Raw genomic sequence first — 13245 nt, 5'->3', positions numbered from 1 at the left:
TTTATATATCAGATGGATTTGGTTTGGTTTAAAATCTGGAGTATTGACTTTCAGTACTAGTTTGTAGATTTTGCATTTACTTACTTGTTTTATTCATATTTTTGTTGTAATAATTGATTAATAACCATTATAAAATGTGCATTGGTGCATCTGTCTTTGCAACAGTGCATCAGTGTATTACAAATCTGAAATAATAGAAAAAAATTCCACCTTGGCTTTTTTTGTTTTAGGATTTGCGCATGGAAATAGCCAAACAAGAATTAATTGTTCATGCTCGGGAAACTGCTAGCAAAGTACTAAAAGCCATTAGTGGTAAGTTATAGTGGCATTTTATGTGTTTTCTAGTGGGTTTGTTAATGCAAACTAACAGTATCTTTATTTTAATACAGACAAGCAAATATCAGAACGAATGGCTTTGGATGCAAAGAAACGGGAACAGTTTCAGAAGCTGAAAGAACAGTTTGCAAAGGACCAAGAGGTATCTCTCTGCAGTTCTAGAGGCAGACTATTTCTTAGGCAAATAAATGAATGGATATGTTGTACTGAAGTTGAATTAGTAGCTCAGGGTGTACAAATAAGAGCTTCTTGTAGATGTGTGTGTTACAGCTGGTGTTGGGAACAGCTTTTAAAAGTGTTAAATATTTATACAGCGTCGTCTTGCGATAAAGCAGGAGGAGATTGATGATGATTTCAGCTATGCCCGAGAGCTCAGAGAGAGAGAAAAAAGACTGAAAGCTTTAGAAGAAGAGCTGGAAAAAAAGGCAAGGTAAGTGTATCTGAATTGTCTTCAAAACCATCCTAAAGATCTCAGGAAAAGATAATTTTATGTTAAAATTCACAGTACTAGTAGTTCGCAGACATTGTTCTACAAGGGTAATATTTGCAGTTAGAAGATGGATGTAAGGATTTTTGGTTATCTATGAGCAGTTTTGTTACAAATGGTTAGTGGCCAAAAAATCTGGGACCCACTCATTTGTGCCAACCCTATCCAGTCTGGATTGCTATAATCAAAATTTCAGGAAAAAAATTTGACTGCATCTTTAAATTTAAAAGCAGAGTCCACAGCAAAAGTGGTCACATGTATGTCAAAGCAGAAGTAAAAAAGCAGTTGGAGTTAGATTTATATTTCACTTTCTTCTGTTTCATCTAAAATTACTTAAACCAAAGGAGTGACCTACTAAAAATAGTTACAGAAATTACAGTCCTATGTTTTCCACCTGTTCATTCTCTGTGACTGAAGCCTCTGGCTTCTACATTTTAAGAACCAATTCTCAGTTCTGAAGTGCTAAAAAGTCTTATTCTTTAGATGGGAAGATGAAAATCAATGTGCAAAAAAATCTGTAACTTTGCTTTCTTTTTACCTTCATTTAGGCAGGAATTAATTGACCATTATAGCAAACTTTCTGATGATGCAGCCCGTAGGGAACAAAGAAAATTATGGAAAATCCAGCGCCACAAGTTGGAAACAGCCCGTCTTAAGTTTCTTTTAGAAGATCAAAAACGCATTGAGGTACCTCCTAAAAAGATTTTAAGAAGTGTAATTTAGAAAATTTGACACTTGGTACTGAAAGACTTTTTTTTTTTTTTTTTTTTTTTTTTTGTAGGAAATGCTTGAAAAACTTCCAGATGGAAGCTACAGGAGAAAATTAGATATTATTCCTTATAAACAGTGCCAGTTGGCTTTGGATAAAACCCCTGTTGAGAAAGATCCACCTTCACAAGTGAGTTTATTTTCTTACATAAACTTCAAGTTGCTATCCCAGGTTTCCTTAAAGGGTCTTCATTTCCTGGGTCATTTCAGTTCAGTAAACACAAAGTTCACTGTAAGAGCAAGGTGAGTAGTTATCACTTATAGTACATCAGAAAAATTGGAAAAATTTTAATCCTGTAATAAAGTGATACCTTAATTAGTAGGTTGATATATGACCAGCCATACAGTGTAATAATTATTTCTTTTTTAGGTGTCTTTTGTGAAACCTCTGCCTTCTAATGGAGCAGTTGGCAAAAAAGAGTCTGAGACTGAACAAGGATATGCTGCTTCTGCTGACAAAGCACTGCCTATGCCAGAGCCAGCAAATAATAATGCTGATGAGCATTTTCAGCCTAAAGCAACAGAATCTGAAAGCAGTCTCCAAAATTCAGAGAAAGGATGCAGTTCTCTATACAGTGCTGAGTCCTTGCCTGAATCCAATGTGAATATAGAAGATTTCTTATCAAAGTCACAAGATGAACAGTCTGTTGCCGTCAGGGTGCAAGGATCTTTGCTAGATGAAGCATTCCAAAATATTAACTCAGATCTTTCTGAGACTTTAGAAGTGAGTGAAAGTCAGCCTGTCTTGAGAGGAGCACCAGAAGAAGACAATGCACCCTTGCATCAGCAAAGCGAGTATGATTTTAACACAGTTCTCAGACCATCTGCAGCTTGGCAGGGACACGTTAGAGTTGGGGAAAACATACTTGATGTGGACGGCAGAAGGCCTCGCTGGAATATTCATGGACATGCATCTGATGCCAACATTAGAGTGGGAGAATATGTACCTCAAGTGGATGCTTACCAGCCACATTCAAGTCCTTATGGGCATTCTTCAGATTCCCATATAAAAAGCAGCAGCTATACTTCTGAAGTTGAGTCTAGGCGACCTCGATGGAATATTCATGGGCATGTTTCTGAGGCTCATATTAAAATTGGGGAATATGCTTCAGAGATACAGACCTCAAGGCCCAGGTGGAACATCCATGGTCATGCTTCAGAAGCCAATATTAAGATTGGAGAGTATGTGTCAAATGTAGCTCCTACAAGGCCTCGATGGAGCAGCCATGGTCATGCATCTGATGCCAATATCAAGATTGGTGAAAACGTGTCAGAGGTGGTCTCAGCCAGGCCTCGTTGGAACATCCATGGGCACGCTTCACAGTCACACATCAAGATTGGAGAGCTGGTTTCCGATACAGAGCCTTTGAAATCCCGTTGGAGCCCGTTTGGACACGCATCCCAGTCCAGCATCCAGATAGGGAAGTGGGCCCCATCTACAGAAGATGATCCCATACCTCATCGTAAAGCTGTTTCGGGTTCTTCGTCCAACTCCACAGTTCAGACACTTCTGTATAGTGGAGAATTATCTCCTGCTGAAGGGAGCAGAAAGCAAGCAAAACCATCACAGGTTAAGGAAGAGACTTTGCCACAGTCACAGATATCTGACAGTGTTACAGACTTTCCTGATGCTAATATTAAAGATGATAAAAATGAAAATACAATAGAAAAGAAACAAGAAGGTAAAATAAAATGAGGTTTTTTTAGTCAGCATTTGTTTAAGGGCTTGTGAAAGTAGCTCCGAATGTTTATTTTCTAAATGGGTACTTTCTTCCTTACTTATTCCATATAATTCCTTGCATTACTTTTCATATAGTGCTAGAATTCAGAGGAAAGAATTTGAGCTTGGACTTGTCTCCTATGTGCAAGAAACAGAGCATTAAAAAAATTCTAGCCTGAAACTTTGTGAAACAGGATCTTTAGGGTTCTTAAGTACAGAACATCCATAAAACTGCCTGGGTGGGGCAATGGGGAGCTACTGTTATTGGTGTGGTTGTTTCTGTGATAGTTATACAGGAATTTTGAACAACTTTAGAAGCAGATTTGAGGTATGAACCAAGTATTATAAGCAGGTGTAAGTAAATGCTGACTTCAATTGTATTTGCAGTAATTGCCGATGTTGTCAGCAAGGACCCTTCTCCAGATTCCTCACAGAGCTTACAGGTAAGAAACAAAAGTGGTTTCTTTTCTTTTTAAGAATTGAACTGGTAGTTAAGGTAGTACATTTCTCTCCTAATGTAGTAGTCACTGTAAAATCATATTGTTTTTACATGTCTGAAACACACAGGTGAGTAGGCTCTTCTCTTTTCATCTGGAGCAGCTAGGCAGTTACCTGTAGGAACACATAAGCCTGAGCAGACAAAGCCAGCATCTCTCATAAAATTTGTCCATTTATGAATTTTAGGGAGAAGAACCTGAAAAGGCCATTGCACAAGCTACTGTGCCTCAAGAAACTTTATCTTCTGAAGCTAATGCTGCCACAGCTAAGGAGGGAGAAGGCGAAGAGGAAGATGCATGGAAGAAAGAACAAGCTTATTTGAAAGCCTTATCTGATCAGTATTGTATTGAAAAGTATCAAGATAGTTATGATTTGATGTGTGAGTAGAACTGTTGGAACAGTAGATCAATAGAAGATGTGGTAAATTTGAGCTAGAAAGCTGAATGCTGTGAATTACCAGTAAATTACCAATGTTAGGAACTGTAATAGCCAAATTTGCTCCAAGGCACAAAGATGAGAAATACGTTTTGACATGTTACGATTTTCTAACCTAGAGGTGTACAGTTTAATAGGAACATATTATCAAGCTCCTTAAATTATTAACTTAAATTGTTTGTATGTTTTTAAATGTAGCAGAACCACCAGTTTCTCATCTCTTGCATCATGTGATACCGAGATCGTACACGTTTCCTGTGGATCCTACAGTGCAGTCTGCAACAGATGAAACTGCTGTACAGCTGAGTGAGCTCTTGTCTCTGCCAGTGCTGATGAAACGTTCTATTACTGCTCCACTTGTATCTCAGTGAGTACTTGTCAGGAATTTTGCAATTAATTTTGCAACTAATGTTGTAATATTCTATTTTGAGACAGGAGTTGCACGTAGATGTCTTAAATTTTCCTCTTAGGTCCTAGAAGTAATTCAGTAAATGGTCCATTAGTAATTAAATAGTTCAGATCTGCATTATAAATAATAACATAAACTTAGACATTTATGTGCAAATTAAAAATTTGAATGTCTGTTTGGAATATAAGCACTCAGAGGGAAGTCTTGTAGATTATGCAGCAGTGATTTTGACACCATTAGTTTCATTGTTCTTTTAAAAAGAAAGTGTATTCTTTATGATATGTGTGCTAGTTTATATTTGAAAGATGAAAGCTAAGGGAGTAAAAAAATCTTTTGATTTTGAAATCTCATATTGATCAGGGTATTTTTCATGCTTCTATGGGAACTCCAGCTTCAAGGCTGTTTTGAGGTATAATAGAAGCTGTTCTTGTTACTATTGGGATATATGAGGAAACCACATATATGTTGGATTGTTTAATTAGTATATCTAATAATATTTTAAATAAAAGTTTTTGTTACTTTGTGCAAGATTAGCTTTTCTCATGAAAACAATTAGTCACAGACACTGTTTTTAGAATCTGCTTTCCTGTAAGTTTCCATCTGCTAGCTCTGAGTGTGCTATACTCAAAGTTTGGTGCAATGTGGAAAGATGTTATTGCCTAATTTAATTTTAAACATCTGGTTGGCTATCCGTGTACAGATTCACACATTTAGCAAACTGAGCCTGAGTTTTTGTGCTGCCAGAATTACCCTGTTCCTGATAGGCAAGTTAAATTATTTAGAGCTAGGTTGAATACCTACATGGTACTGTAAACTGGGTATAGATCTCGATACTAAACTGTAATATAGATCCTAACATCTGGTGTCAGAGTTCTTTCAATTAGTATATTCTTACTGGGGATTTAATAGTCTTTTAATTTGTGTAGGTGACAGAGATCAGAATGCTATTGATAAAATGTTGATCCAGGTCCAGCAGCATATTCTAAAGATCACTGTATGTAGCCAGTCTTAAAATACTTCCCCAGTCTTTTTCAGAGCCCAAGTACCTGAAGTGGTAGGTTTTAATTCTGGTATATAATGGATGAAGATTTTTTTGTCTCGTAGTTTTTGCTTATATGAATAACATCTTAGATAGCAAAGTAGCGGAGCATTAATCTGATGTAGCCACAGCTGAATGTTAACAGGAAGGAAGGAGCTGCATGTAAGTGTAATACCTTTCTGTGTTTTTATTCTTAGTGTTTCTCTTGTGAACAAAGCAATAGTTGATTACTACTTTGTGGAGCTGAATGTAGAGAAGCATTTTGAAGCATTGAGACACTTTTTGTTAATGGAAGACGGGGAGTTTGCTCAGTCACTCAGTGACCTGTTGTTTGAGAAGGTATTTGCTTTGTTGTCTTAACCCCAGTGTTTGGGTTGTCTGCTTTACCTTCATGCCTCTGACTTGATTTGGATGGGAATGAGAGAATGGTGTGAATTAGAATCCTGGCTTGTGGAGTTTTGTACTCCACTTTTGTACTGTGTCGAGAAGTCTGAAGCAAGGAACTCTGTTAATGTTGTAAGGAAGGAGAAGAAAGGACAGATAAGCACTCATGGAAGGGTACTTCACTCTTTCCTGTGAAAACTGCTGCACTATTCCTGTCCCCTCCTGTCTGCTGGCAGCAAGGCTGAAAGAGCCTGTTGCTATTTGCTAAAATCCAGTGGAAAGCTACCTACTGTGTTGCAAGCTACCTACTCTTACCTTACATATCCTCAGATAGAGAGCAGAGGGGAGGCCATGTGCAGAGAGTGCTGGGCCCTCTGATGAGGCAGTATTTTCATGACTTACTGCTGTGTTCATGGGGAAGAGAGCAAGGTAGGACAGATAGCCTGGGTTGATGCAGATGGTTGCTTATGGAGATAGGCAGCTGTAGGAGAGTTAATGCATTTCTCTGAGTCCTGAAAATGCTTTAGACCCAACTGGGGAAAGCACTTGGGGATTTAGACTTGATGAATAGCTTTATTTGTAAACCTCTGAGAGTGCTGAGGTGATGAGATAGATTCAAGTCAGATAAATTCCTTGGGTCCCTGGCTTTCTAAAGACTCTATTTCCTGCAGGAGGAACTGAACCACAGCAGACATACGAAAATAAATCACTATAGGTATGAGATTACCCTTCATGCTGTGAACAGAAAATACTTCAGAAGTTGCTTATGCTGTTCATGTGTCCTTATGGCAGAAGTAGAAACTTCTAATCAAGGCAGAGTAGTCACCACTTTATCGTTATACTTTAATTCACCTGTGTTCAAGAGCCAAAACTTTTTATTAATATGGTGTAATTAGGTTTTTTTTTTATCCCTAGCTTGGATCAGGACAAACACCTGGTGAATTGCTGAATCCACTGGTTCTTAATTCTATCCTAAATAAAGCACTACAGTACAGTCTTCATGGTGACACCCAGCTTGCTTCCAATCTTTCTTTTGCCCTCAAGTATCTCCCAGAAATGTTCAAGCCCAATGCACCAGATGCTCTGAGTTGCTTAGAGCTCAGGTACAAGGTAAGAGGTCATGGAGCAAGGTAGAATACTGCAGTTATGCCATGGTTCTGATGTACAATAGTAAAGTGAATATGTTAATAAGAATGCAGTATCTAAGAATGGAGTAAAATAATGTGTAATGGAAACTACAGGATTTACTTAGCCTGACCATTGCATTATATTATTAAAATACACAATTCTTGAAATACTTGTATTTTAAATAATGTTATAATTTCTAACAAAAAATGTAGTGTGATCAGCACTGCTATTTCTTGTAGGTTGACTGGCCTCTGAACATTGTCATTACTGAGAGCTGCATGAATAAATACAACAAGATTTTCTCCTTTTTGCTTCAGCTGAAGCACATGGTGTGGACTCTCAAGGATGTTTGGTTTCACTTAAAGCGCACTGGTAAGTGTGACTAGTGAAAGAGAGCATCCTGTTTAAAATGCCAAGGAAGATTTTTAAAGAAAATTGTGGCTTTTGAAGTTTGACCTGACTGTATGTAAGCAATTGTCTAGCAGAGGGTGCTGAAAGCATTTTAAACAGGATTAGACTCTACTAATAAAAATCTAAATTACTTAAAAAATTCTTATTTTAGGTGGTCTCTGTGGCTGATAATATATTTCTGCTTTTATTTTCAGCTTTAGTGAGTCATGCATCAAATTCTGTCCAGTTTCGACAGCTCCAGCTGTATAAACATGAGATGCAGCATTTTGTGAAAGTAATTCAAGGTTACATTGCTAATCAGATCCTTCATGTTACATGGTGTGAATTTGGAAACAAACTGTCTTCTGTGGGCAACCTAGAAGAAATTCACAGAACACATGCTGAATACCTCAACAAAGCAATCTTCAGGCAAGCTGCCATACTTATTTTTACTTCAAATGCATGTTAGAGGAGTGGCCAGTCCTAGCCTAATGTATTTGTGCAAAACTGACTTTAACATGACACATTAAATAGTCTTTACATATGAAAGTGTTCTTATGTAAGAAACAAACTTCATGGCATCTTACAAGGTCTGTACTTTGATACTTTTTCTCAGCTATCCATCCTTTTCATTTCCCTGGACTCCTTGAGTTACCTCCTGCTCCTGTTCACCATGCCTCTGCAAGCTTCCAGCTACTCAGGACAGCTCTAAACTAAGGGCACACATGCCACAGTTCTTTTTCTTTCACTCCATCCTTTGTAAATTACTACTCTTTCATTCATCATGAGTAGTGTGCCCAGAAAGCCTTACTGGAGGATGTGAAATGCATCTCCTGTACAATGTACGTGCCTTCAATACATGTGCAGTGGCCAGGGCTGGACTTGAAAAGGACTAAAAGATTAAAAGATGCCTCTGTGTGGATATATGAGCAGTGCAAGAGACACCTGTCTTTTAGGAATCACAGGCTTTTAGCCCCTTAGTTACTGTGTGTGAGGCAGAGGGATGGTGTGAATAAAAGGAAAAAAGCTAGAGTTAATTTGGTTTCTTCTTGAAGAGTGTATACTGAAATGATGAAGTGGTGAGATGGAAGGAGATGATAAGGAACAGAAATTATAAGCCAGAAAAGAAATTTCTGCTTTCAGGTATCCCTTTTTGAGTTTTAATCAGAAAAGACTTGCCTAGAGCTATTCTTTGGCTAGCAGGTGGTAGGATGAGAGGAGATTAAAGTTTAAGGAAACTCAGAGCATGTTGTTGTTAAATGTCATCTCTTTTGCAAAGGCAGATGTCATTCTAGAAATCAGATTCTCTAGGGCAGATATAAGTTTCTTGGAAGTGCAAGTAAACTTTGTTAGTTTTAGGCACCTTGTTTAAAATTTGTTGGCTGCAGTCTTGGGGTTTTTTTAAGGCAATCATCTTTAACCTAAAGGATTGCCACTCCTTTGTATTTGTAGTCTTACAACCAATAAATTACATAACTAATTTCTGAAGTTGTTTTTGTGCTGTTAGGGGTCTGCTGACAGAGAAGGCAGCCCCTGTGATGAACATCATACACAGCATCTTCAGCCTTATTTTGAAGTTCCGCAGCCAGCTCATCTCTCAGTCGTGGAGCTTCGACGCAGGGAAGCAAATGGCTGTTCATCCCAACTTTGGTCTGATGCAGCAGTCGTACAATACCTTCAAGTATTACTCCCATTTCTTATTCAAAGGTAAGAAATTGCATCAATTCTACATAGAAGAAAAGGTCCGCTGGCTACTGGAATATTTTGGTAGTATAGTGTAAAAGTAGGAAGGTTTGTATACTTAGGGAGTGTTGGAAATACAGTTCCCAAATGAAAACTGCATTGTTGTGGTTTGCCAAGATCTGCATGCACATCAATTAAGATGTCCACACAAGAAATCTAACAGATATTTCAAAAGTGACTGTAAGTTTTTGCTGATTTACAAAATAAGTATTTGGTATTTAGCTGTACTTACGTACATGCATTTTTTTCTTTCCTCTGGAAGTGAGTTCTTTTTATTGGCAGTGGAACTTTTTATTGGCAGCAGTGAGAGATAGTTAGATACCACTCAGAAGTAATTTTAGATATATATGCAATAGTTGAGTTTTACCACTGGTATGAGATTTGGAAGTTCTGATTCCCATGTTGGACTAAAGCTCAGAGAGCCTTCCAGCACATGCTCCAGGCAAGTTTTTCAACTATTTGCCAAATGTTCTTTCCTTTACCATGATAAAATTTCATCTCACTGTCAGCTTAAGCTATAATGTGCTACCTGCTAACCAAATGGTTACCTTCCATTTGTCTTTCAGATCTTGCTTGTGTTTTAGTTCATTACTTATCCTTCATCTAGTATAAAGGTGGTTTGTGGGATCTGGGTTTCTTTGTTTTTTAGAAAATCTTGAATTCCTGAAGGAGGTGCAACTGCTTTTCTTAGATCTATTCTAATAAAATATTTTTTTAGTTCAGACTCTATTCTTCAGGAAATGAGCTGCCCTTTTTATTCTTTAAGGGTGTCCAAAAATGGTATCAAAGGACCAAAAACAGATATTTCAGGATGAGTTAGAATGGCTGCTTCCAAATTCTACAGGAAGTCAGAACACCTGTGGGAGCCACCTAAGCCCATACTACGAGATCTATGGTTGCTTCATGGACAGAGATTAATAGACCATTCTGTAAGGAAATCTGCTGAGTGACCCAGTTTTTTACACCCTCTTTGTTAAGCACTACAAAACAAATATGTGCTTGTTCATCTCCACTTGTACCTTCAGTCACCGTGTATTGTAAAATGCTCTCTCTCCACAATGGGTTGATCCAGAATCCATTGAAAGCCAATACAAAGTTGTCTGGTGTTCAATGGCTTTGGCTCGGGCCCTAACTTCTAAAAATACACTTCCCCTTCTTCCTTGCATGCTGCTGCTGCTTGCTAATTCCCTTGATATTGGTGCATGGGATGTTTGTGAGCTTAGGGAGCTTCTATTGGCTTTTTCCTTTGTAATTAAGGATGTTTAGAGCAGTTGGTGTGTTCAGTCATAGAGCGTAGGGCTTTGTCCTAGGAATTTCTCTTTGGCTTTCTCTCTCACAATGGGCTTCACTCAAGAAAATTTCAGCAGAGCTGCTTCTTTCACAGAGGTCTCCTGAGGACCTAAACATGCTTCCTGGTCAGGTGAAATTGTGATAGGAACACACCATCTTTATTGTGAAAGATTCTGTGATTTCTTTGTTTCTACGAAAGCAACTTGATAAGGAAATGCTTTGTTAGAATAATGCACTTTCACTTAGAACTGACACATAGTCTTTCTTTTGCATTTATTTGAAATATTTTATAATTCCAGAAATAAATAGTGGACTTTTCTTTTGTTAAAATATACATTTGTTCTCAAAATTCTGCATTATGTTTTTTTTTTTTTAAGTTAAAAGCCACAGCTTCTGTCAAGGATGAATTTACAATATCAATCTTCGTTGAAGCTTATTTTATTTCTTTTATTTTCTTCCAGTGGTAACAAAGCTTGTAAATAGAGGATACCAACCACATTTGGAGGACTTTCTGCTGCGAATTAACTTTAATAACTACTACAAGGATAACTGAACTCTGTAGAGTAAGGATCACCAATAACACAGTGAAACAGAAACCATATGTATATGCTTATGATTTATAGAAGCTTATGCAAATGCCATGCAGGAGGCATTTTTCTGCAGTGAAATAATCTGCTATCTAAAAGCTTGAAGAGTATAGCCACCATATACAGAGCATGATGATGCTTAAAAGCCACTAAACCTGCCAGTTTTTTGATCTGTAAAAATTGATATTGTCATTATTGCAGAGATAGCAGAGCTGAGTGCCTGGTCTTAACACAGGAGAGAGTGCAAAACTGTATATCTGTGAATGTGTAAATGTTGTATTTTCAGTGGTGTGAATTTCCTTCAATGTAAATACACGTATGTGAAATAAATTGACAGATACTTTCTAAAACTGCTGAGAGATGGGTATGAGGTACAAATGTTCCCACAGATATTAGTACCTGTTATTTGATGTGGTTTATTGTCAAACTGATATTAATTCTTAATCTAAACATAACTAATTTCTTTAGGACTTGTCGTCACAGTAGAAGAGAACATGATGTGCCCAGGTGGTCTGTTAGGAGATACAATATTTGACTAGTCAAGCACTTGGTGATTATTGGAACACTTGTGCCAAACTTAGTTTCTTTATCCTTAATTTAAACAATGCATCTTATTCTGTGGTGATTATTTAAAACACCTAAAACAGAATTTCAGCATCACTAAAGCAAAATAAAGCTGTAATTCCCAATATATTCCAACTACTGCTTTCAACTAAAGGATCATATTTGCATCATTTTCCTTTTCCTGCTTTATTTTTCCCCTTATATTGTGAGAAGGGAACTTGAATTGAACTTTAAGTTTTATAATATGAGAATGTTATGGAGAAGCAGTCAGCATTTAAATACTTTGGTTTTGAGATCCTGAAGTCATGGTTGGTTAAAAGGTAGATATATTCATGAGGAGCTCATTGTCTGATAAGGGGGTAGTTAATGCTACAGGCCTGACTAGCATGTTACCAGGACTATGGACTATTGAACAGGATTATTTTAAGATGTGGTTTATGATTTTTTTTTTTCTGAACAAGAAATAAGTATTAGAGACAGAATATATCAGCTGTGAAGCTGATCTGAATGTTTCTGCTCTGATTCCAAAGTCAGTGTCAAAACATGGTAATGCAGAGTTGTAACACACATCTTCAGTGCTGTTTATTTATATGTGCTGTATTTTATTAACTTTCTGCCTTTTGTTCTGCAGAAAAGGGGATTGCAAGAGCCAGTGCCTTGCAGACTGAGCTGTTTTGTTACCCAGGGAGGCAGAGACCTATTTGTTTACCTGACTTGATCTTCGGGAATTTACAGGACTGGGTGTGTATGTGCAGACTCGGCTTCTGGTGCAGACTGATGTCTTGTCCTGGAGCCACTGGACTTCCCACCCAGAGTCTTTGGGAGCAGTGTCTGATATTTGGGACCTTATTGCTTGGCCCTACGCTGTTACTGTAGAAAGACCCATTGAGCATTGTCTGAGTCCAGTGGTTTGCCTGGGGCAGACCTTTAACACAAACACAAGCAGTAACACACACCAAAAATGATCATGAAAGCGCTGGTTGGACGTATTTAAGCACTCTTGGAATTCCTTCTTCCAGCAGCGACGTTCTAAGTGAGACAGCCCTGTGCAAAGCAAAGGGAAGTGCTGTTCCTGTTAAGGAAAGCAGTTCAGACTGGCGTGAAACGGGAGAAGGAAGGATCTGGCAAAGGGGAGAAGGAAGGATCTGGTGAAGGGGAGAAGGAAGGATCTGGCGAAGGGGAGAAGGAAGGATCTGCTGCTGTCGGGAGCCTGACGGGTTCATCCCGCCCCGGCTCGGAGCCCGGCCCGCTGCCGCGCCTGCAGTTGCGGGCAGCGCCCTCGAGGCGGCGCCTCCTCCCCGGGGAAGGGGACAAAGCGTCGGGAATTTATCCTGTGTCATCGATCCTGTGGCGGGATGGGGATGGAGGCTCCGCACCCTGGGGGAGACCGCACTGAACACACCCGGCCCGCGCCGGTGACCCCCTCTCTGTCCCTGTCCTGGCTCCCGCTGCCCCACAGCCTCAGCC

The 13245-nt window shown here is 38.6% G+C and overlaps 1 protein-coding gene across 1 annotated transcript in view; it reads left to right on the top strand.

Moving 5' to 3' along the window:
• TUBGCP6 (tubulin gamma complex associated protein 6) overlaps window positions 1-11218 on the top strand; it is a 39089-nt gene extending 27871 nt beyond the window's left edge. Inside the window, exons 31-46 of the mRNA XM_038153270.1 lie at window positions 231-312; window positions 390-478; window positions 651-766; window positions 1372-1510; window positions 1605-1721; window positions 1962-3273; window positions 3699-3754; window positions 3996-4188; window positions 4443-4611; window positions 5890-6031; window positions 6992-7186; window positions 7444-7576; window positions 7810-8023; window positions 9102-9301; window positions 10104-10266; window positions 11089-11218. Coding sequence (XP_038009198.1) covers window positions 231-312; window positions 390-478; window positions 651-766; window positions 1372-1510; window positions 1605-1721; window positions 1962-3273; window positions 3699-3754; window positions 3996-4188; window positions 4443-4611; window positions 5890-6031; window positions 6992-7186; window positions 7444-7576; window positions 7810-8023; window positions 9102-9301; window positions 10104-10255 — 3309 coding nt within the window. The 3' untranslated portion in view covers window positions 10256-10266; window positions 11089-11218. The remainder of the gene's footprint in view (window positions 1-230; window positions 313-389; window positions 479-650; window positions 767-1371; window positions 1511-1604; window positions 1722-1961; window positions 3274-3698; window positions 3755-3995; window positions 4189-4442; window positions 4612-5889; window positions 6032-6991; window positions 7187-7443; window positions 7577-7809; window positions 8024-9101; window positions 9302-10103; window positions 10267-11088) is intronic.
• Window positions 11219-13245: the final 2027 nt, after the last annotated feature.

The sequence above is a fragment of the Motacilla alba genome, chromosome 1A (assembly GCF_015832195.1).
Source record: "Motacilla alba alba isolate MOTALB_02 chromosome 1A, Motacilla_alba_V1.0_pri, whole genome shotgun sequence".
Classification (NCBI taxonomy): Eukaryota; Metazoa; Chordata; class Aves; order Passeriformes; family Motacillidae; genus Motacilla; species Motacilla alba.
This window is presented reverse-complemented; position numbering and strand designations above follow the sequence as displayed.